Raw genomic sequence first — 22016 nt, forward strand, 5'->3', positions numbered from 1 at the left:
CTTTCCACCTTTCTCCTTCTAGATGTACATCACCAGTACAATCAAGACCAAGTCCAGCCGCTTGGCCAAACCAGTGCTCTGTTTGGGCACACTCTGCTCCGCCTTCCTCACCGGCCTCAACAGAGTTTCAGAGTATCGAAACCACTGTTCAGATGTAGTGGCTGGATTTATACTGGGATCAGCTATTGCATTGTTTCTGGTGAGGACTACTAAAACTTGCATTAGGTTTGGGAAGGTGGTGGAGAAGGGGTCGGAGAAGAAGAGAGAAAAGAGAAGGTGGATTCTGGTCATGAGCTACTTTCAAATTATAATATTCATTTTGAGCTTCATTTTGGAACAAACCCAAACTGGTAATTGGATGATTAATTCAAGCTGCAGCTTCCCAGAGCCTTTAACGTGGGTTTGTTTTCATTTCAAAGTCAACCATGTGAAAATTTATGCCTTAAAATTCTTATATACAGCAAATATTTTTATGTATATCTTTGATGAAATTCATTTTAGTGACAGTACAAGTGTTGGAGAGGGCACCAAGTATATAAAAAGGTGAAAAAAGAATGAGGTGTGATTTATGTTATGCTCAATAAAGGTTTAGATAAAGGTAATTTAAGCTACATTGATCAAGTTAAGAATACACTAGCTGATTGTGGGGTATTGGAGAAGATGAAAAGAAGAAGGAAGTGAACAACCCAAGATTCAACCTGAAATCTGTAAGCGCAAGGACAAAAAAAGAGAAGAAAAATGAGGTAAACACTACTTTTAATTAATTTTTAGATCGTGGAGGTAACCAGTGATGTGATTAATTCAGATTCCGTACTCCAGAGGTTAGGCATCCTGTTATTTACCTTCGTAAAATAACTGCCGTAGCAGTTGCCGAGGATAAGATGTGCAAAGTGGGCTCATCTTTCCAAGCAAGACAGCAGTTTCACTGGGCTGCTGTCCATAATGTAAAATCAACATCAGTTGTCCTGCGAGATTTAGTCAAACTGCTTGGCTTCTGCTGCAAGTTAATGTGCTTTTTTCAGACTATTCATCATATTTTATGCTGTGATTAAATTCAGGGTAATAGCTGCAACTTAAACTGATCACGTTGTTTTGTGCTGAATGGGAAAGCTCACTCAGGAGAAAGGAAGGTGAAGGGGACCCCCACCCCCTGCCCCCACTATCCAAAAAGATTTATTTAATAACCTCAGAGGCTTCATTACTTCTAATTGCCGCTGAGTCCTGAGTGCCAATGCGGGAGACACATGGAGGAGAGACTCAGATAAGAAGAAGAAGCTAGAGGTTTGTTATTTGTACATTGGTTGATATGAAGGGAAAATCAGTCCTTTTACAGCTGTCATCTGTCTACAGTGATGGTATTAAAGTGCTAATGTTTAATATATGTAATGTTTTAGTAGAGTGTATGCTAAACTAATTAGAACTAAATACCAAGGACAGCAGAGATTAGTGAAAATGCCAGAATCTCGATTTGGTCACGACTCAAAAAGTGAAAAAAAAAAAAAAAGGTCACAAATTAAGAGTCTGACTCAATATTGCACCAAAGAAAGTTAGTGGCATTGGAATAGTGTGATTTACATGTGCAGGTCAAGCTTGGTCTTGGTTATTCTTTAAATAATTCCTGCTGTGGTGCAAAACAGTCAGGTTCAGTGTGGTCACATCTTTTTCTTGCTGCATAATAGTAATAATAAAAATAATGTATACTTTATTGATCCCCGTGGGGAAATTACTCTTGCTGCATTTGACCCATTCACCCAGTGAAGCAGTGGGTAGCCACTCAGCAGGTGCACCGGGGAGCAGTGTGTAGGGACTATAGCCTTGCTCAGGGGTATCTCAGGGTAGCCGTTCAGTGGATTCAAACCCCTGATCTTCCGATCATGGGACCACCACTCTACCTACTGAGCTATCCCCGCCCCTGCCCATGAGGAGGTGGATCCACTGCACCTGTTTCTTTGATAATTGATAGTAGCTTTCAGTGATTAAACTGTTAAAAGTGATATACATTATGCCATTGATCTTCAGGAAAAGATAAAAGGAAATGGGGTTGTCTGTGCAGGTTCTCACCCATCCAGGTCATGGTAGTCTTAAGGGCCTTGAAGTGTAAGTCTAGTTGCCTTTAACTCAAGTGCTTAAAGAAAAGGAAATCTGTCATTACGTCATTGAACATTATTTTCAGTTTATTATCAGCATACCATGAATGAAGGTTGACCATATTCCCCTGTATTTGCCTTATATTTACAATGAAGCTTATCAAACTCGTTTCACATGAGAACTGAGCCAAGTTGATGGACTGCTATCTTGCAGGAAATGAATTGATAAAGAGAAAGCTGAAAGCAGGTATAGTCTAAATCCTGCTGCTATCAGTGCTCACAGAGAGGAGATCTGAATGGACTCACCAAACAGCAAATGCCTTTGGTCTTTCAAGAGATTTGTCCGCTGCCAGCAGATTGAGGGATCATTGTTAAGAACTTGGTTTTAGAATTGGCTCCGGGATGATGTTGGTAACATAAGATATAAAGCTGTCCACTTGATTCAAGGGAAGGCGCATGCTGACTTGCTGAGTCTAATAGAAGCTAAATCCCCTGAAATTTGAAAGTGGTTCCAAACGAATTCACAGCATGTAGAAATGACACCTAAAAGGCATGCATGACTCATATAAGTCGCAACCACTGTAAGAGGTAATATTACAATTCATCTGCTATCAAAGATGAATTGATAAAATAGGGTCTTGAATTATCTGCATAATGGGCAATGTGAAGATAGAAAATAACTTTGTAAGGGTGGAGATGCAAACCGTATCACCTTGCTGCTTCGAAGTACAAGAGTGTGACTGGATTGGGATGGAGATTTATGCTGATACATGAAATTATGTAAAGCATAAGATCATATGGTTACATTCAGTTCAATCAATTCAATTCAGTTTTATTTATCTAGATCCCAACAGCAGTCACCTGGAGGCGATTTATATTGTAAGGTAAAGACCTGACAATAATACAGAGAAACCTGAAACAATCAAACAACCCCCTTTGAACGAGCACTTGGCAGCAGTGGGAAGGAAAAACTTCCTTTTAACAGGAAGAAAAGTCCTGCCACAACCGGTTGACGGTGAGGGGACAAAAAACACAATTAAATAACCGTTACTGAACAGTGCATCTCAGGTGATGGTGCAAAGTAATCCAAAGTCATTTCATAACCACCTCAACAAACTACTTTCCACTGGGAGGAAAATAAAATAAATAATACATTGCATTGAGTGCTGAACCACCAACACAGTTTCAAGTTTCTTTTAATCACAAGTCTGGGGAAAAAGCAGCATTTTTCTGTTGCAAAAATCTGAGACCAGGAAAGTTTCTAAATGATTTTTCAATTCAGCGTTTCAGTGGCAATCTTCAGATTCACTTTGTCTTCATCTGAAACAGTAGGCGGCAGTTCACACACGTCTGTTTTTGCATGAATGACAGGACACACAATGGGGAATGAAAAAGCAGGAGGTGGTTCAGTTTAATAGAAATGTGTTTACAACAGCCACATCAATATGCAATTTAAACTTGTGATAAAAATGTAAAGAATTGTCAAACAGGATAGTTATTTGTAAATTCTGCCCTAGGAGCTATAATTCACTCATTTACTTGGTCTGGGAGCTCTAGAAATTCAATGCCCATGAACAGCCACAAACAAGAAAACCTTGAGCTTCCTCCTGCTTCATTTTCTCCTTTGCTGCTGCCTGAGGGCACGGTTGGTGTCTGGTGGGGTGGGATCTCCCTTAGGCTGCCTTCTTTGATTAACTAGTCTGTGGAGGAGTTAACAAAGACTGCAACCTTACTGGTGTCTCTACCATTAAAAATTCTGACTAGTGGACAAAATGGAAAAAATACAATTACCTCTAATTTATAAACATATAAATGAAGAAACAGCATCTGTTTTCTGCACCTGTTAGCCCACAAAGATTAGCACCCTGAAGCATTTCTGCTGGCTAGATGAAATGATATCCAGCTTTAAGGGACTCACGCAATGTTTGATTGCTCTTTTATACCCATATAAACGTTATATCACTGCAGTAAAAGTTCTGATGTGGAAAATGTAGCCACGTCACACCAAAAAAAAAAGAAAAGAAAAGCCCACCAGAGAATTTTTTAAGGTAGCAAAAAACCCTATAACAGCTGGCTCTTGCTGCGGCATTTAAAGCTGAAAGGGAACAGGATGTTAGTTTTCTGCAACGTTTGTAGGTACATGACACTGTATGGGGGAGGGCACTGTAAGATCAAACCAGCAATCCTGAAAATGAAAATAACAACCAAAAGGGAGACGGCCTGCTCCAGAATGCCCTTTGATCAGCAGACTCACACTGGGCTTCAGACCTCCATTAGCTCTTTTATTTTTAAAAAATCCACCAGATGTGGCCCTGGATTTCTTTTAAAATTTAAAAAAACAAATACTAATTGTCAGATCGGTGGCTAGAGGAACCCGTACCTTAAAACAACATCACAGCTCATGCCTCCAAACAAAATGACCGAGGTCATCCAAGCTCCTTGCGACTGGTCTGTATGAAGCAAGACTGTAACATGAAGATGCATCAAAATTGACTGCATAATATCCCCTTGAACAAAACTAATTTTTTGGGCGCTCATCCAGTAGTTCAGTCCAGCCCTTAAGGATTATAATGACATTCATAAATAGAGAGACGTGTTTTCCTTTCCCTCAAATTCACATGCATTTTTGGGAACAAATGTTATTTGGGAGAGGGGATCGCTCTCTTTTACTTTCTCTCTCTCTCTCTAACACACACACACACACACACACACACACACACACACACTGCGTAGAGTTTAGTATGGGGGGAACAGTTAATGATGAATAACGGATTTTCAGAAACCTACTATAGAGACTGTCATTCTCCTATCCTCACCTGTACCTTTCCAAATGAGCCATATCAATTCATACAATGACCAAAATCAGCTGAGCTGCCCTTTCCTTGAAATTTGTGAATTAGTGAAATCTCAACAGCTGTTGTTGTGGATTATCATACTATTTATTACATATATTCATAACCCTTTGGATGAATTGTAGACACTTGATCTTCAAGTCAACATTTCGGTTTGCCCATTTATTTGCAAAACGTATCAGTGATCAACCTCGGCTATACCTCCTTAAATCACCGTAGCAACTTTACTGATGATAGCATTAACCTCAAAGCACCACTGTGCAGCCTCACCAAGATGTGAACACGGCTGTAACATCAAGTTACGCTACAAAGTCTCTTCACTCGTTTTATAGAGTTTAAACAACTTTTTCGGACTTTTTGTGTTTGAGTTTCTAATGTTCGTGTGATTTGCTGTGTCTTTCTGCCTGTCTCACTATTAATGTTAAACTGTCCTCATACCTTACAGGGTATATGTGTGGTGAATAACTTCAAAGGTGTCCACAGTGCAGCGGCAAAACAGAAGACTGAGGAGTACCGCGGTCTGCCTCTGATGACTTTCCCCCGTGTGGAGAGCCCACTGGAGACCCTGAGCGCACAGGTAGCTAAAAACACTTAACCTGGAATCCCATAAACTTTAATCTCTATGATGCACATTATCTTTCTTCATTAATTGGCAGAATTCCCTCAAGGCCTGCAGCTTAAAGCAAATTCCTCCCCTCAGATAAGGAATTCTGTAATTCTGGAACTTGGTGTCACTGTAATTTATTGCCATGTACTTTTTTTTTCTACTTTTTCATGGCCTTTTTAGAAGGTCCAAGTGAGGGTGGTGCATAAATCCAAAGATAATTTTCTGTTATCAATAAGTTATTTGGTTAAAAATGTACTCTCCTTCTTTCTCCTTCTTTCTATATCCTTTCTTTCTTTCTTTGTTCACTAAGCAATGACACGTGGCAGGCTTGACGTTTGCACTTCACCCCTTTCCTCCTAACCAAATGCACAGAAACTTAACACAGAGCACTCTTGGCACCAGCTGACACGTGATTTCCTCTTCCTTTTCATTTCCACGCTTTCTGTTTCCATCCACTTCATTTCTTTCTTTGTCTTTCTCTACCCCTGTCCCTTTTTCCCCCCCATACTCCCTCCAACATCCATTTTCAGAACCACTCGGCATCGATGACAGAGGTCACATGACTAAGGGGGCAGCACCGGGTCACGTTTGCGTCTCCACAGCACTTCCAGACACAATGACGAGGACGCATGTCACGTGGCTCCGAATGCTTACAAAAACCACTCCTGATATATCTGTTTAAATCACCTGGGGGACAAAATACACCATGTTTGCAGTGGTTTTCATTTAGTTGGGCTATGCTCAGTTCAACCTCCCAAGGCACACAGATCAGGCAACAATATCACAAATCGCAACATAAGCACAGATTGTTTTTCCAGGTTATTTGAGATCATTGAAACATGGGACATTTTTTTCCTCCAAGGTGTGCTGTTTGTAGTTAGAGGACGGTGTTTTGTACATTTTGTATGAGCGAGTGCCGTAGCCTATCCTGACGATGTTAAAACCTGCACACTTCCTGTCAGCTGACTCACTCTGTTTTACATCACATCCTGCCGGGTGAAATGCCTTGTCAATCACCACATGTACCCCACTCGGTTAGAAAAATCTGCTATGGAAAAAAAAATATTGATGTTGTTGTTCTGTGGTGTTTGTCATTTGTACAGAAAAAAGACAGAATCCTTCTTTTTATTATCTCTGTACATTAACTGACCATGTCAGGTCATATTTTTTATGGATTTTTGTTAATATGTATGACTATTATGATCCATTTGGACCTGTTTGCCTGCTGTAAACCTGGATATGTTTTGGTATCAGTTGTTTGGGGAACAACTCCTCTCCCCTTAGGAGGAAATGGCAAGGATGAGTCACTGAAATGCTCAGAAAATGTGTTTTTGCACCTGTAGTGACATGTCATCAGGCTAAATATACAAAAATCTGATTGGCTTAAATGCATGGTATCAGTGTGCTTCACCCCAATTTGCAGATTTACTTTGATGTTAACAGGAAGCTATGGAGAGATCCAGAGGAGCTAGCCCGTGCCAGATCCGTGTATAGATTATGCTGGTATGGTTTTCCAATTATATTTACTGAAATTCCAATGGAAGACATCCCTAATAAGTACATGGCGAAAAATATAAGAGATTCTTTTCAAGTGAGTAATTTACTTGAGGCCTGGTTAGTCCTCCTCACTGAAAACCAGGCTAATGACTCCTGCTTCACTTTTCCTCCTCGAGGTACCCCTCCCTCTCCCCAACCCACCAGTGGATTGTGATGCAATGTTGTGATTCCATTTCCTATTGGAAGATATGCCCAGCATGAAGAGAGAAGTCAAGATGTTTTATAGATATTACTCATTATCATTGTGATTACAATTGTCTTTTACTTTGAGAACAAAAAAAGGCATTTCAGCTGAAATGCTACATATATTTTCTTTCTTCGTTTGTCCAAAAAAATTAAATAGTCAGTAGCAACAGTGTGTCCTCTTGTGTTTCTTTTTATGTACCCAAACGCTTCAATGAGAATGGTAACTTTTCATTTACTTAGAAAATATGTGACCAACGACAAGGACAATCCATCTTGACAGTCAGTACTTGTAAGTTACGTGTGAAACGTGTCTGTCCTTGTGTTTGTCTGAATATCCAGAGATTTGTTTTCATTACTTACCATTTTTCCCCTGATTTGAGCCTTGCAGTGTCACTTCAGCTGCATACAAATCCTACCTCCTTTGCTGTGTCATCTGCATGCTAAAAATGCAGTCACATTATCCTTCCAGTCAACAAGTTTCTGATTATAGGCCAATGGATAAATGTTGATCTGAGCGATCACAGACTGTTGGACCATTCGCTGTGATGTAACGTAATATAATGTATGAAACTGGATGGGTACCCATTAGATTAATTAATTCTCCAATACCTAAACACTGTGCATCATCATTTCTATGAGTGTGTTACATACTCCTGAATGTTAAAAGTTGAGCCAGTGTTAACTCTTGATTTCATTTGAATAGTAAATAGATGGATTTTTATTTGCAAGATGGAAGTGTAATGCAGTTGGTCCTTAATCACTAAATGTCACTGGATTATTACAGGAACAGCCCAAGGACATATTGCATTCCTAGGTTGAAGAAAACCAAAACAGGTTTGTTATTCAAGATGTTTGAGTTACAGGACAATTTCACTGAACAAACCTTCAGTTCAACCAAAATATTGCAACCATATGCAACAGACTTGCAATCTCATTGCCTTTGAAATGGTTGCTTTCTAGTTAAGCACTAGATCTGCAGCCACTTGCAGTCATTTGCCATCTTCAAGGTGACTTTGGTATGTTAGGATGGCAATAAAACGACAATAAGACAGTCGGTCTACTATCGAAGCTGTCTGTGTTAATACAGTTAATAAACTGTGATAAATTGATGTAAATTGCAAATCTTTTGGTTTCTACATGCACAGAAATTCACATTAACAACTTAAAACCATAGACTTGAAATGTAGAAAATCACACAGGCCTGTAACCAAAATATAACCTGTTGGCAACCCTGTGAGTCAAATAGTCTACTGGAGAGGAGTTGTGCTCATAGACATAGACAGACTGACTAAGATTGATTGATTGATAGGTTGATAAGATTCTGATGAGAAAAAGCCACATATTTCCAGACATATTGAAATATGCTAATATTCACATGTTCACTCAAAGCCTAACATGTTAAACATAAAAGCAGTCAGTTATTCTAAAACAGAGTTGTAAGATTACTGCTTTTAGAGGATATGCATCCCTGGAAACTGAACTGTGAGCTGTTGCAATGATTTGTTTTAGACCATCTGTTTTAACAGAGTGCGGTTACACCAATGACTTCATAGGCATGGTGTCAGTCAGCCTAGAGTTGACTGTGAGTGTATGCTCAGTAAATGTAAACATTAATTAATCTGGCAGTCAGTGTTTGAATCAAGCAGTCAACCCTGAGACCATGACCCTAAATTTCGAGTTTAATAAAGAACGTGTACGAGTACACCTTAAGGGTTGTTTTTGAATGAAAAGTTAAGTAAAACGAATGCCGATGACTGAAATTTGAGTCTGATCCTTCATATTGTTGCTTTGGGGGTGAAGCCAGAAGAAAAACGGGATGTTTAAGTGAACCTGTGTTTACACAGGCACTCAAAAAAACACCATGAATATGGCTTTATTCTTCTTTCATGTTATAACTTGTGACAGGCGGCCCTTCTTTTCCCTCACACCACACCCCTGTCCAGCTGCTACCTGTGCTACCTAGAAAAGTGATTAAAATGAGCATAGTTGTGCTAAAACCAGGTTATTTAGCTTCTCTAGTGATTCATCCTGTTACAGCCGCGTCGACTTCACTGATGTTTATGTCATAGCTAAGCAAGGCGTACACGCACAGAGACACAAAGAAAGCTGACGGCTCAGTCTGTGCACTTGCTCTTTTGCTCTGTCAGGTATTCATTTCAGCTGTGACAGCCTGCGCTTACCCTGCAGACACACTGGCTAAATAGATAGGAGCTGTTTGTGTTTGTGTGTGCGGCGGTATTTTACCATGCCGTGTCTTCGTAAAATGTCATCGTTAGCTGTTCTGAGTATGCCTTCCTGTCCAAATTGCTGTCCCCTAGCAATATGAGTGAAGAATAGCAACAACCAAATGTAGTTTTCAAGGTAGGGAACAAACCTCTGAGTGGTTTGAGTTTTTTAAATATATAGCTGCTGTACATTTTTATAAAATAATCTATTAAAATGAGCTGGAATAAGTAACTACAGATGAATCTAAATGGTGAAGCTTTTATAAATACAAAAAAAAGTCTGGTTTGCAGTGGCTGTCAGCCATTGTTCTCAAGTGTAAATTCACACTTGTCTCTCTTACTGAAGCTGGGGACTCGTAAGTGCAAGGAAATACCTTAAATCCTCTTAAAATCATTGAGCTTTTGGTCTTCCTTTGAGTCACTTGGCAGTAAATCCACTTTGCTGCCAGATATAAATGAGATTAAGGATTCTAAAAAACCTGTTTGAAATAAGTTGTTTTGCAATGAGCAGCGTCAAGGTTTTGGAGGCATAATAACTTAAAACCAAGGTTGAGGTAGGAGCAAGCCTCAGAGTCTTAGCATGCCACACTCTGCTTTCTAATTTGTACAGGAAATCATTTACAGACCTGTAAAATTGAACATTTTTAAGACACTGGGGGAAAAAAGAAATGCAGCAACTAAGATAAGTGCAAAGAAGATATTTAATAACAGAACATGTCCAAACCCAAATGATGCAAGGAAACAGGGCCCCAGAGAGGGAACTGTTGTGTTGTGTTCATTTTTGAATGCAAATCACATTTAATAACGTGTCAGAGTTAAACTAGTGGTCTGTGTTCATACAGTTACTATTTAACAGCTGGCTTAAATGAGGAACTGAAAAGTATGTATTTTGTGTCACAATGTTACAAGAGCACCAGTATGACCTCAAGAGCCTGGACAGAAAGGTTTTGTTTTGGGTCCCTGACCGCGGAAAAAGCTGGAGACTGTTCAATTTAATCCTGTTTTAGGTTTTATGTTGCCAGCTTGCCATTGTTGTGATCTCACTGTGAAATACTTCTATACCCTAACTCAAACTCTGACAAGTTAAGGTGACTTTGTTTATTCAGTGTGCATCAGTGAAGTGCAGGACATTATACAGTGACCCATAAATAAGATTGTGTGTACGCTTATTATAATCCACCATAAAATGTCAACCTGGTGTTCATTACGTATGTAAATGTGTCTTGCGAAAGCTTTATCTTTTTAAAAAAATGATTACATCTAACCACCCGACCGACCCTTTCAAAAGCTTATTAGAGAAAAAATACCCCTAATCAATACAAACATGCTACCAAAAGCAAGAAGCATCAATGGTAATAGCTGAAAGATACAAGGTTTCAGCAAGACACACAAACATGAAGACTGAGATGACTGGGTTCAACCTCAGGTCAGTTGAAATCCTCAGTGAGTCTTAAAAGACTCAGGTGAATTAGTCTATTAAGCTTAAATACCAAAGAGTCCTCATATCTGTGATCAGGCTTAATGTCATAGCAAGCAAATCTGTACCCTTGGAAAAATGAGGTTTTAGGGGGGGAGGCATGGCAGGGACAAAAGGAAGAAATAAACAGGAAAAAGGTAAAAGAACCAGATAGGCATGAAAAGGAGTTAAAGAATTGTAATATAAGGGAAGTTGAGAGGGGCAAGGAATTGCAAAGCTCTTCAGTGATACAACAGAACAGATTTGGTTCAAGATCCCTGGTTCGCCCTTATCCAGCACCTCTCATCTAATTCAATCTCATGTTCCAGGAGTGAGAAAATGTCCTACTTGGAATTGCAGAGCAGGATCTGATCACTGCCGAACATTTCAGTGCAGTGTTGAGGGGAGCTCCAGAGCCATAAGGAGGATCCTGCTATTGGAAATCGGTGAGGCTTCTAACTTCAGAACTCAGGCAAGGATTTGTTCCGGGACCCAGCTGAGGTTTTGAAAACTAGTCCAGTGTGTTAACCAGGGTTCTCTTTCCTGGACAAATTGGGACTGGCTTCACAGCTCCGGACATGTGTTTTTGTGTTGTTTAATCTGCTGGTGGGTCTGGGTATACTGAACAAACTGGTTAGACTGGTGTGAAGTGGGCTGACTGGGTGCAGTCTGGTTTGCTTGCTGGTTTTCTGATTGGTACTGTTCAAGCTCTCTCTTCCTCCTCATGGCAGACTGCAGCTGCTGCTTGATTACAAGGATTTGACTCTCCAGTTCTGACAGTTCTTGAACCAGCGGGTTCCGTCCCAGACCTGGACCGCAGTCGCCCACTCCCAAAGCACGGCACTGCCCAGAACTGCCCTGCCCTGGCCCCAGTCCTTGGTCCAAACCCCTTCCTAACAGGTCAGAGCGACCATTAGAGGTAATTACTATAGGCAGGGGTTTCTCCAGCAGAGGGAGAGAGTGGGGATGAGGGAGGGGAGAAGGGGGCGGTGGAGGAGGGAGATCCTGGGATGACGGGCATTCCAGGTCGTTTTGCATCTCTTGTGGAAGGATCCTTCGCCTGTTGCAGTAGGACGACTCTGCAGGATTCCAAGGCGCAGACTGGTTGTTTCCCTCATTGCACCTGGAAATAGGAGAAACCTTCATCAGTTCATCTGACTGCATGTTTACTGTACAATATAAAGCGCCTTGAGGCGACTTTTGTTGCCATTTGGCGCTATATAAATAAAACTGAATTGAATTGAAATGTTTCCAGTCTGAATCCAATATAAAATCAAGGCATCAGCTATGGCTAAACCATGAGCTGCCACTGCACACACAATTCTGAACGTGTTATATGACAAACAGCAATTTACACAGAGCTGGACTGAAAGAGTTGAACAATTTCTAGAAGATTGCTTACGGGGGTAAAGACTGGAAATGATTGCTATGGGGGTTACATTGAGTCTTGGAAGAATAGCAGTGTAACTGCTTACTAAGAAATAGTTTTTCGCTTTTCCTTAAATATGTCATTACATGAAAAGGGTGTTCTTTGGGTATTGTCCTGTTTATTGTTTGTTTTGTCTACACAAGCACCACGTTCTTAGGGATGACTTATGGCTCTGCTGGCTGATCAGTAGACAACATTTAAATATCATTTTTGAATCATCATGAAACTTTGGACATTTGTTTAACATAGTTGAATCCTACTGACTGTGGTATTCGAATAAGAGACATTGCTTTTATTCTTGAGATAGCACCTTTCTACTCTACCTGAGCAGTCAAAGCGTTTTACACAACTTGCCTCATCCATTCATAGCACTTTTTTTTTTTTCAATGAATTTTTCTACGTAAGTGCTTTTTATCTAGCATTCAAACACATCGTTCCTCTGAATGCATTGGAGAGCAATTTGCAGTTAGTATCTTGCTCAAGGATCCTCAAGAGTGTGAGTATGGTAATATACTGATGTTTTTTCTAGCAGGCAGACAAAATCTTCTCATTCGGTGCATAAAAGATAATAGTTTTTTTTATTACTTAATTTTTAATAAAGGTTTTACATATTTTTTACAACAGAAAAGGAACACAACAAACAAACAAAAACAACAGTAACAAAACAAGCAGTCGACTGAAAAACACAGTTTTTTTCCCTACAAAGCAATTCTGGCAGTGAGAACATGACTTTATATTCATGAATTGACAACACATCTACAGATGTAAGAGCAGCCTCGGCGAGGCATACAGAAGTTTATATAGATGTGAGTAGGCACAAACAGGAATTAAAAATAAATAAATCCCATTCTAATTTCAGATAGATTTCAACCACTTGTCCCATGTTGTGGTATAAATATTATCTTGCAACCTTAACAAAAAGGTAAGTTTTTCCATTTTATGAATCTCCTCCACAACGCTCAACCAGTCGTCCAGAACAGGGGGGTCAGTACAGAGCCACTTACGAGTAATTGCTTTTTTCGCTGCAGCAGTAGCTGCATTTGAATAAAGCACCAAATCCACACTTTTAAGCTTAAATTTCAAAACTTACATTTAACTACTGATTTTATCTACTGTTCTGATTCTATCTGTTTTGATTTTATATACTGTTTTGTTTGTTTGTTAATTAGTTTGTTTGTTTGCTTGTTTTAATCAATTTTAAATCATGCTTTTTATTTGTTTTTGTTTCTAATGTCTCTGTAAAGCACTTTGAATCACCTTGTTGTTGAATTGTGCTATACAAATAAACTTGCCTTGCCTTGCCTTGCCTAGCAGTAAGAATCTTCAGGAGATATTTGTTATTGCTTGTTAATTCTTCGGGTAAGTCTCCTAAATAAAATGTTATGAAGGGCCGTTGTTTTGATTTAAAGCCTATAGTCTGTTCTATCTTTGATATAACATCTTCCCAAAATTTAGAAAGTTTTCGACAAGACCAGAATATGTGGGTATGGTTTGCAACAGTTTCCCCACACAAACCAGATAAGCAATGTAAAAGATGCCAAGGGGTTCAGTTTTTTCTGACAAGCTGTTGCCAGTTTCTGATCTCCTATCAGGGCTTGTATTGAAATGACCCCACACATATTCTCAATGTCTTTCCATCGGGCCCCACAAGTATCATCACACCATTGTATAACTATTTTGAGTTGAGCAGCAAGGTAGTAATCTCGGAGACTTGGGAGGGAGAAGCCGCCTTTATCTTTATGAATTAATAATGTGCTATATTTAATTCTAGGTTTTCCGCCCGCTCCAAATAAATCAAGATATTTGTTTGTCTCAGTCATGGAACTGAGATTTGGGGATTTTGATAGGTAGAGACATAAACAGATACAGTAGTCTAGGTAGGACTAAAAGATGATAGATTTTTAAAGTGATTCTGTAGTATTTCAGGTCATTCCAGGTAATGAGGACCAAACCCTCCTCATTTAATTGCTTTTTGCCTCCCTAAGGAAATGCCGGTATATCTATCCTGTTAAGCCCGTGTACATTTCTTGGTAAAATGAAACAAAACAAAACAATTTTTTTAAAGAAAAGCTGTGGGTGGATATTAGCTTGGCTTAAGGCCTTGCCAGTATATAAAGACACCTTGACTAACTAGCAGCCAGATGCTGCAGATCAAATGCACTTGATTATCTGACCAATAGCAAGTGTGACCACCACTAGTTTGGTTCAGTGGAGCATTCAGGCGTGTTGCCACAGTCTTCCCAGGATGGGCGCGACAGCAAATTCACCCCAAGTCATACCTTCAAATGTTCATGTTCATGTACATCTTAATGTCAGTATGACAGTACGATAAGATTAAAAAAACAAGTAAGTAAGAGGCTGATTGATTGATTGTTTTTGGAATTTCTTAAAGTACATCTCATTATCGGACTGGCTGAATGGTTATATTGCCAATTCAGTTTTGTCAGAACTTTGAACCTGGTGTTCAAGTTTGAAAAACCACAGGAATAGCAGCAACTCACCAAATAATATTTGGCAGATGCTTGGATCCAGTCTTATGCACAAGTTTTTTTAATGAATAGGCTATCGCCACATGTAGGTACTGAACACAAAAAAAAGAAGACATTGCCAGAGCTCAATATAGAAGTCAAATTCATGTCCAATTAATTTCCTCTGCCACCAGCCCTGATCCCCAAAACCTTTCCTATCCAACCCCAGGTCCACTGTGATCTTTGCGCTAACAAGCACTAGCAGCAGTAATGTGGACTGAAGGTCCAGAGAGACATTACTTTGACACAACACCACGGATTTCATGTTCATTTGCACTTTTAACATGTATTACCTTACAAATCCTCTTCTTTCCTCCCTCCCCCCTTTTGCTGTCCTCCATTCTTAGTAGCACTATGATCCTTAATCATTGTCCAATGTACATCATTCCTCTTGCCTTTTAAAAATCATTTAATATCACGTAACAAGCAACGTAGAAGGATAACAAACAAGAAAATATTAATTCACAATTCAAAGAGGTTTGACTAGCACTTCAAAGCTACACAACCTCTGAAGAACATGTAACTGTAGTTCACCTTGGTGATATGTCAGTTTCTTTGATTGTACTGACTATGAAAATAAACCCATGTTGAAAAAGATTAAAAAGGCATGTAAAAAAACACAGCAAGAACTTAATAGGAAGAAGATAGAAATAAAGGCATTTATACTACATAAATGAGAAGTTGAGAAGATGAGTGTTCTGTTATCACTGGAGAAAATACCACTGTGTCCTTGCTTTTATGCTTCACCAACCATGGAAATGTTTGCTAGAGGCTGATGTTGCCCTTATCATTTAAACTGATTTTGTAAATTTAGCTATTATTCCATTGTTTAGTTCAGTTAATATATAATAAGCTTCATTTATTTCTTCATTGTCTACTATTGATTTATTAAAGATTATGAGCTGTTTGGTTAAGTTAGAGAATTAAAAGCCAAGGGAAATATTCAGTGTTACAATTTAAAGAAGCACACAATTTTTGTAAAATATGCATTTAACAAAATTATATTTATGATTCAAAATACAAAAAGTCAAGTTAAGAAAACATATTTTACGTATACAAACTGTAGTCCATAATAAAAATACCTCAGATTGCCTTAACTGTCTGCTCTTTATTACTGAAGATGAAAATACAACTTTAAAGTATATTAGGGACCAATAAAACATATTCCCTCTCAACTCCAATGTTTGCTGTAGGCCTTATTGAACTTGAAGTCTAACAAAAGAACAACATTTCTTTTCTTTTCCTTTCCAAAAAGAAACTTTTTAAAATCTACTGGACCACCTCTGCAAGCTGGAAAAAAAAACTAACATGATTTTATTAAAGCAGTGAAGATGAGATACTCTCATCATACAAAGTGAAGCCTAACAGACGAGCTCTTTGAATCAAAGGAATTTTCACTTGGCGATAAAAAAAGTAACAAGGAGAATTTAATCTGATACTCCAGACATCAAAAGAGACTAAAGCTGACACACAACATGAAAAGAGTTGTTTTTAATTTTATTAAATTCATGTGTGCATCTTTTTGACAGGAGGACACCTGCACTTGTGTCTGCAGTAAAAGATGGAACATTTTGAAGTCCTGAGATAATCATGGAAGTTTCAGCATTTACAAATGTAACCAGTAGGAAGTTCTTCAACTATTCTATAACTATTACATTCTATACAGGTCAAATTTGACTAATTTTAATGTTTGAAATAAGTAAAAAATAAAACAAATTTCATCCTTTAAACCAGTCTTTTTCCAAAGTGACCCAAAATACACAAAAAATTTAATATTTTAATTTTTCATACTGTTTTACAGATGTTAAAAATTTGTGTACACTGCTCAAAAAAGAACACCTTAAAAACAATGAAAATTATGCTGCATATTCTGACATTGACTAATGCATTAACGTTATATTATTGTTGATTTAATATTTAAAATTAGCTTTTTTAAAAATATTATAGCATTAAGCACAGTGTTTAACATGGTTATATGATAAACCCCATAAAAAGTAGATAAAATATATTTGAATCGTCACAACTGTTATCTTTTTATCTTTTGGTAAAACAGGAAATTATGTTACGTGAAAATAGATGTATGTATGCATATCAATTGATATATATTTCCATTTTCGGTTTAAACACTTATTATGAAGGAATTCTGGGCCAGATCAAAATGGAACTGGAGAATACTGTGAAGGCAGGAAATATGACCAGTATGTAAGTTCTGAACGAAGTGAGATATTCACAGGTAGGTCCCCGGTGTGTTTGAGAACATTTAGATTGAAAGAAATAGAGGCATGAGGTCTTTGCACTGTCAGCACTAAAGCATTTGTGGAAAATTAAGGCTTTTAAGCCAAAGGTGAAATAAAAGGAGTCAGTTTATAGACTTGTATACTTTAATGTTAACTGACATATATTATCCTTCTTTTCTGCTTATATTATTGATTATTTATTGTTTGTTTTAAAGCACTTCCACTGCTCTGAAAAGTGTGAGATAAATAAAGATGATTCTTTTTCATTAGTATTCTACAGCATTTCCTCCTTTCGCATTAACTAAAAAGCTGGATTCCTTCATTGTTTATCCATCCATCTAAGCAATTTTCCTTGATTTGGTATTCAGGGTGTTAACTCTGAGAGCAGCCCCTTCATCTTTTATGAATTGGTACAATGATTGAAACAGTGTTCACACCATTTCAATGGAAAATATATGAACACAGACTTTACTTTTTTTGCCCTTGTAGAAATTACCACCATGCAGTGACCCACAAAATATAATGCTTATCAAGGTCAGAAAGAAAAATGTGCAACATAATGTGTGCAACTCACACTGAAGTCATGTCAAAATTCGAATCATTATTTTTCTGCAACATTCGAACGTGTTCTTCACATAGCACACATTTTTATTCATTTTCTCCAGCCTGAGACAACTTTCCACTATAATAATGTACTGGATCTATGCTTTAAAATCAAGATGTATGTATAGAAAGACTGTTGTTTCCATGTGTAGTTATTTAAGTTTGGGAAAGTTGCACACCTTTGGTTTTGGAGTGTTATGTTCCGGTTCAAGTCATTTCCTGTTATATTTTGTAATCATTAGTCTTTGTGTATTCTAATCAGTTTTACTTCCTCCCTTTAGTAGTTTTCCATCCTTGATAATTATAATCTATGACCTGATTAATCTGACCGGCGTTGCTTTCTACATCCATTCCCAAACTACCAATTACTCTTCTGTGTCCAATTACTTAATCACTCACCCCAGTATATATACACCCATTTGTTCTCCCACATTGTCTTGTTACTACTAATCCAGTTTTCTAGTGATTCTTTTCCTGTACCTTTTTTTCTGGAGTTCCTGGTGTTTTTATTTGTTTCGGCCCACGTTTTTAGTCTCTGGTTTCCTCTCGTATGATATTTTGTCATGTTTTTGCATTTTGCCTGCCCCATGTCTGCATTACTTGTGCTTCAATGCTGTCTTTCTGTGTATTACCACTGGTTGGATTAAAAGGTTAGATTTTTGGTCCTCCTCCAGTGAAATTCTCACAACCCTTCCAACATATATGAAAAGCCAAAAGCAGAAAGATTCAAAGAATGATCAATGATAACTGACATTAAGTGACACATTACATAAAAAAGAAGCTGGGGTAGAGTTTGGTTGCAAAGCAGCTTGAAGTGTGAAGTTAAAATTACCTAAACAGCACGCCCTGCAAGAGATTTGCCAAATGCATATGACTGAACTATTAGCTTGATTTTGTTTCCAGCCTGAACTAAAGATGCCCTCGATTTGAATTATATTCTTTATATGAGAGGCCAAAACAAAACTTGGACACACCAAAACAGCATCCGATAGTATTGAAAATCACAACTTCCAGTACTTGCAGTTATTTTTCTATCTTATGTCAATCAGTGAAGTTTTCTCATCTTACTTCCGCTTATCTGCAGCAGTTCTCGAAGCTAAAAAGATTTTTTTTAAATTGCATTTTATTCACCAGTAACTTTTATTTTCCTAGCCCGTATATCAGTACAGATGTTTCTATCAACAGTCAAAACAAGACACACGCAGCTTGCTATGCTGAGGTCAGAGGGTGTCTTTTATTAAGCAAAATATAGAATCGCTGCATTGGACTACAGCGTAGAACACCAGTCTCAAGTAAATTACTTTAAAACTAGCTTACAGTTTTTTTGTCTCTTATTTTGACCTGTGTCAGCAGGTTTTTAAAAACATGCCACAAATTCCATCTAAGCACATGTCAGCCATGGCATGAATCATATCTACATTTTAAATTTTCCTAAATGAGACAGTGGGATTAGAAAATGAAAACCCTACTCAGATAAAAACAAAATAAAATAAAATAATGCATATTAAATGGAAGGCCACAAAAAAAGAAAACTGTAAATAAAATGATATGAAATACAATGTTAAATAAGTTTACTATTTATTAAAAAAAAACCCAACTAATTTACGTAATTTTAGTATTAGGTATTAAAGAGACGGAACAATTCTCCACTACTGAAACAGAGTATTGTAGCTGAATTGTAACTGATATCATTGGTGTATTCAGAGCGCCAGATAATCCTATTTTAGCCTGGCTGTCAGTCATTGCCAGAGCTTCATGACCTTAACACTGTGCTTGATACCAAAGCATGCAATCTTAACTGGCCATCCGAGAATATTTCACGGTATTACAGACACTGCTGCTAATTATCTCACACAGACAGTGTTCTCTGCTGTCTTTGGGTTTTCCTACATCCCAGTTAACTTAGGAAATGAAATGTGCTATAGCTTCATCCTAAGTAGTAGTGATTTCCAATTTAATTTCCATCCATGTGTTCCATTTGGTCATCCTGTATAGCGATTTTCAGTACCATACAGTACAGACTAGGACTGATAATGATGCATTTTGGTATCGTTTCGCACAGTTTAATTCTAACTGAAACTGTCTAGAGTATAAAATCCTGCACGGGAAGATCTGATTTCAGTGCTCTGATTGCACAAAAGACACTTTTGACACACAAGTTTTTCGGCAGAGCACTGACAATGAGACGGTAATAATTTCTGACTCTTAGACAGCATGCAGAATAACTTGATTGAATGAGTATAATTATGCAAGAGTAGGCAATCCATCCTCATTACCACAGGCATCCCTCACATGGCCTCGGCTCCATAATTATTAAGTGTATTTAATCCTTACTTTAAGTGCTCCACCTGAGTGTGCTCTCAGTATGGAGTGAGTGGTAGATGTGAATGAACTATACTATAAAATGGAACTTTATTTTGCTTCTAAGGGGAGACCAAGTAAATCCAAATCAAGACAAAGGGTGGTGGTATGATTAGATGCTTGATGGCTAAATGTGAAAAGGGCAGGGCTACGCTATGGCACACAGTATCAAAGTGTATGCAACTAATATGTATTAATATGTGCAATTAAATGTCCCCATGCAAAGGACACTGAAAGTGCCTACATAAAGACGCTTTCATGATTTACTGATTCTCCCTTTCTCACCCACTGTTTTCAACAATACCACGTGACGTCAGCGTGGATTATTTTCTCAATTTCCCTCACTGATAATTGGCTTCCAACAGATTGACCTTTCTATTTAGTTTTTGATTAAAAATGGGTCCCTTAACTTCCATTTGGATGTTAATTGATGTCACTTACTGTTCAGCTTATAATTTGGCCAATGCACCATTTAACTTTCAAATATTGGCTTCTTACAGGAACACCTTGTTTGCATTTTTAGTCTCAGTCAATGTGGTGTATTTAAGCATGCATCACATTTAGGAGCATTTTTCATCTTCGTTTGTAATATGTAACTATGTTATTGTGTTTAAAAATCCAAAGTGATGGGAAAATAAGCAGCATTTAATAAACAATTCTTACATCACACCTGCGAAAAACAGCAAAAACAACAAAAAATGGTATAAAGTGTTTAAAATGGATCTGTTGCACCATATATACTGAATTTTTGTAATGTACCGATGAAGATAACAAACAAATGTTCCAAACAATTCATAAATAATTACAACACATATGTGCTCAGATCAGATTCAGATCAGTCACTTAGGGATGGATGTTTCATCAAGTATAGATGATGAAAGACCAAACTGAAATAATACAATGCCCACACTTTAAAGACAATAACAGTACCCCTTTTCAGGCTTTGTAATAGTCGGTAGTTTGTCATCTGTGAAGACTGAGTTGAGGGCCCGGTGTAATCTCTGGAAAACAAGCAACAACATGTGCTTACTGTAAATGATGTGTCTGATTTTTAAGTGTCTGAAAGACTTTACCATAAGCAGCAACAACAAAGCAAGAACAAAAAACAAATGCACAAAATTTGCAAAACCAGAAACTGTAGATAAAAACTATTCATTTTATAAATCTTATTTTTCATAATTGCTTGCACAAACTATTTTTAAATTATAGTGTGACCACAGTCACGGTCACCACATGTGTGTTTGAGTGTGAGTCTGGTCCGTACCTGGCTTGTGTGTAGCCAGTATTTGAAGCGTGGCTCCTTGACCCTTGGGATCACCAGCTTGTACACAATGTGTTCCGCTATGGTGGTCAGCAAAGATAAAGCCACGCCCACACACAACATCACAAACAGACCAGAAAAATGCTTTATACCCATCTGCAGCGTCTGGAGAGAAAGAAATGAGACAATCAGTATATGATAGAGAAGCTTGAGAAAGTGAAAAGGTGGGAAGGATAAAGGAGGTTATACAGGGAGTGTGTATACAGATATGCATATGGAGAAGCAGATGTTTAAAAACAATCCATGAACAGTCAAGTGAAACAGATTGTTTTCGCAGGATGCTATGCAACGGACTATAAAAGTAAAGGCTTTGGCAATTTACTGGTCTGGAGCATTCAGTTGTTTGTTAACACAATGACACAATCTTCCCATGAGTGGATGCCCCAGCAGAATTACCCAGAGGTCAGACCTTGCAAGCTCAGAGAAACTGCAAAAAACCCAGGAGCAATACCTCAAATGTTACAGCCTCCAGTTAGCACATTAAATATTAAAGTTCATGACAGTATGATTTAAAAAAAAAAATGAACAAGTGTGTGTTTGGAAGTGTTGCAAGCCTCTTCTCTCTAA

The 22016-nt window shown here is 38.1% G+C and overlaps 2 protein-coding genes across 9 annotated transcripts in view; one reads left to right on the forward strand and one right to left on the reverse strand.

Moving 5' to 3' along the window:
- The window catches only part of plppr1 (phospholipid phosphatase related 1), an 83910-nt gene extending 76459 nt beyond the window's left edge, over positions 1–7451 (forward strand). For 7 of the 8 annotated variants that reach the window (XM_082538822.1, XM_082538816.1, XM_082538820.1 and 4 more), the window contains exons 6-8: positions 23–199; positions 5385–5516; positions 6077–7451. In XM_082538822.1, the coding sequence (XP_082394948.1) occupies positions 23–199; positions 5385–5516; positions 6077–6109 (342 nt within the window). In that variant the 3' untranslated portion in view covers positions 6110–7451. Of the gene's footprint in view, positions 1–22; positions 200–5384; positions 5517–5856 lie in introns of all 8 variants that reach the window. The other variant, XM_082538817.1, reaches the window with a different exon arrangement.
- Positions 7452–10236: 2785 nt separating this feature from the next.
- The window catches only part of grin3a (glutamate receptor, ionotropic, N-methyl-D-aspartate 3A), a 52194-nt gene continuing 40414 nt past the window's right edge, over positions 10237–22016 (reverse strand). The window contains exons 8-10 of the mRNA XM_082538814.1: positions 21393–21554; positions 21059–21129; positions 10237–12093 (exon numbers count right to left, since the gene is read on the reverse strand). Of these exons, the coding sequence (XP_082394940.1) occupies positions 11535–12093; positions 21059–21129; positions 21393–21554 (792 nt within the window). The 3' untranslated portion in view covers positions 10237–11534. The remainder of the gene's footprint in view (positions 12094–21058; positions 21130–21392; positions 21555–22016) is intronic.

This window comes from Aulonocara stuartgranti, assembly GCF_965226115.1.
Source record: "Aulonocara stuartgranti genome assembly, chromosome: 7".
Taxonomy (NCBI): domain Eukaryota; kingdom Metazoa; phylum Chordata; class Actinopteri; order Cichliformes; family Cichlidae; genus Aulonocara; species Aulonocara stuartgranti.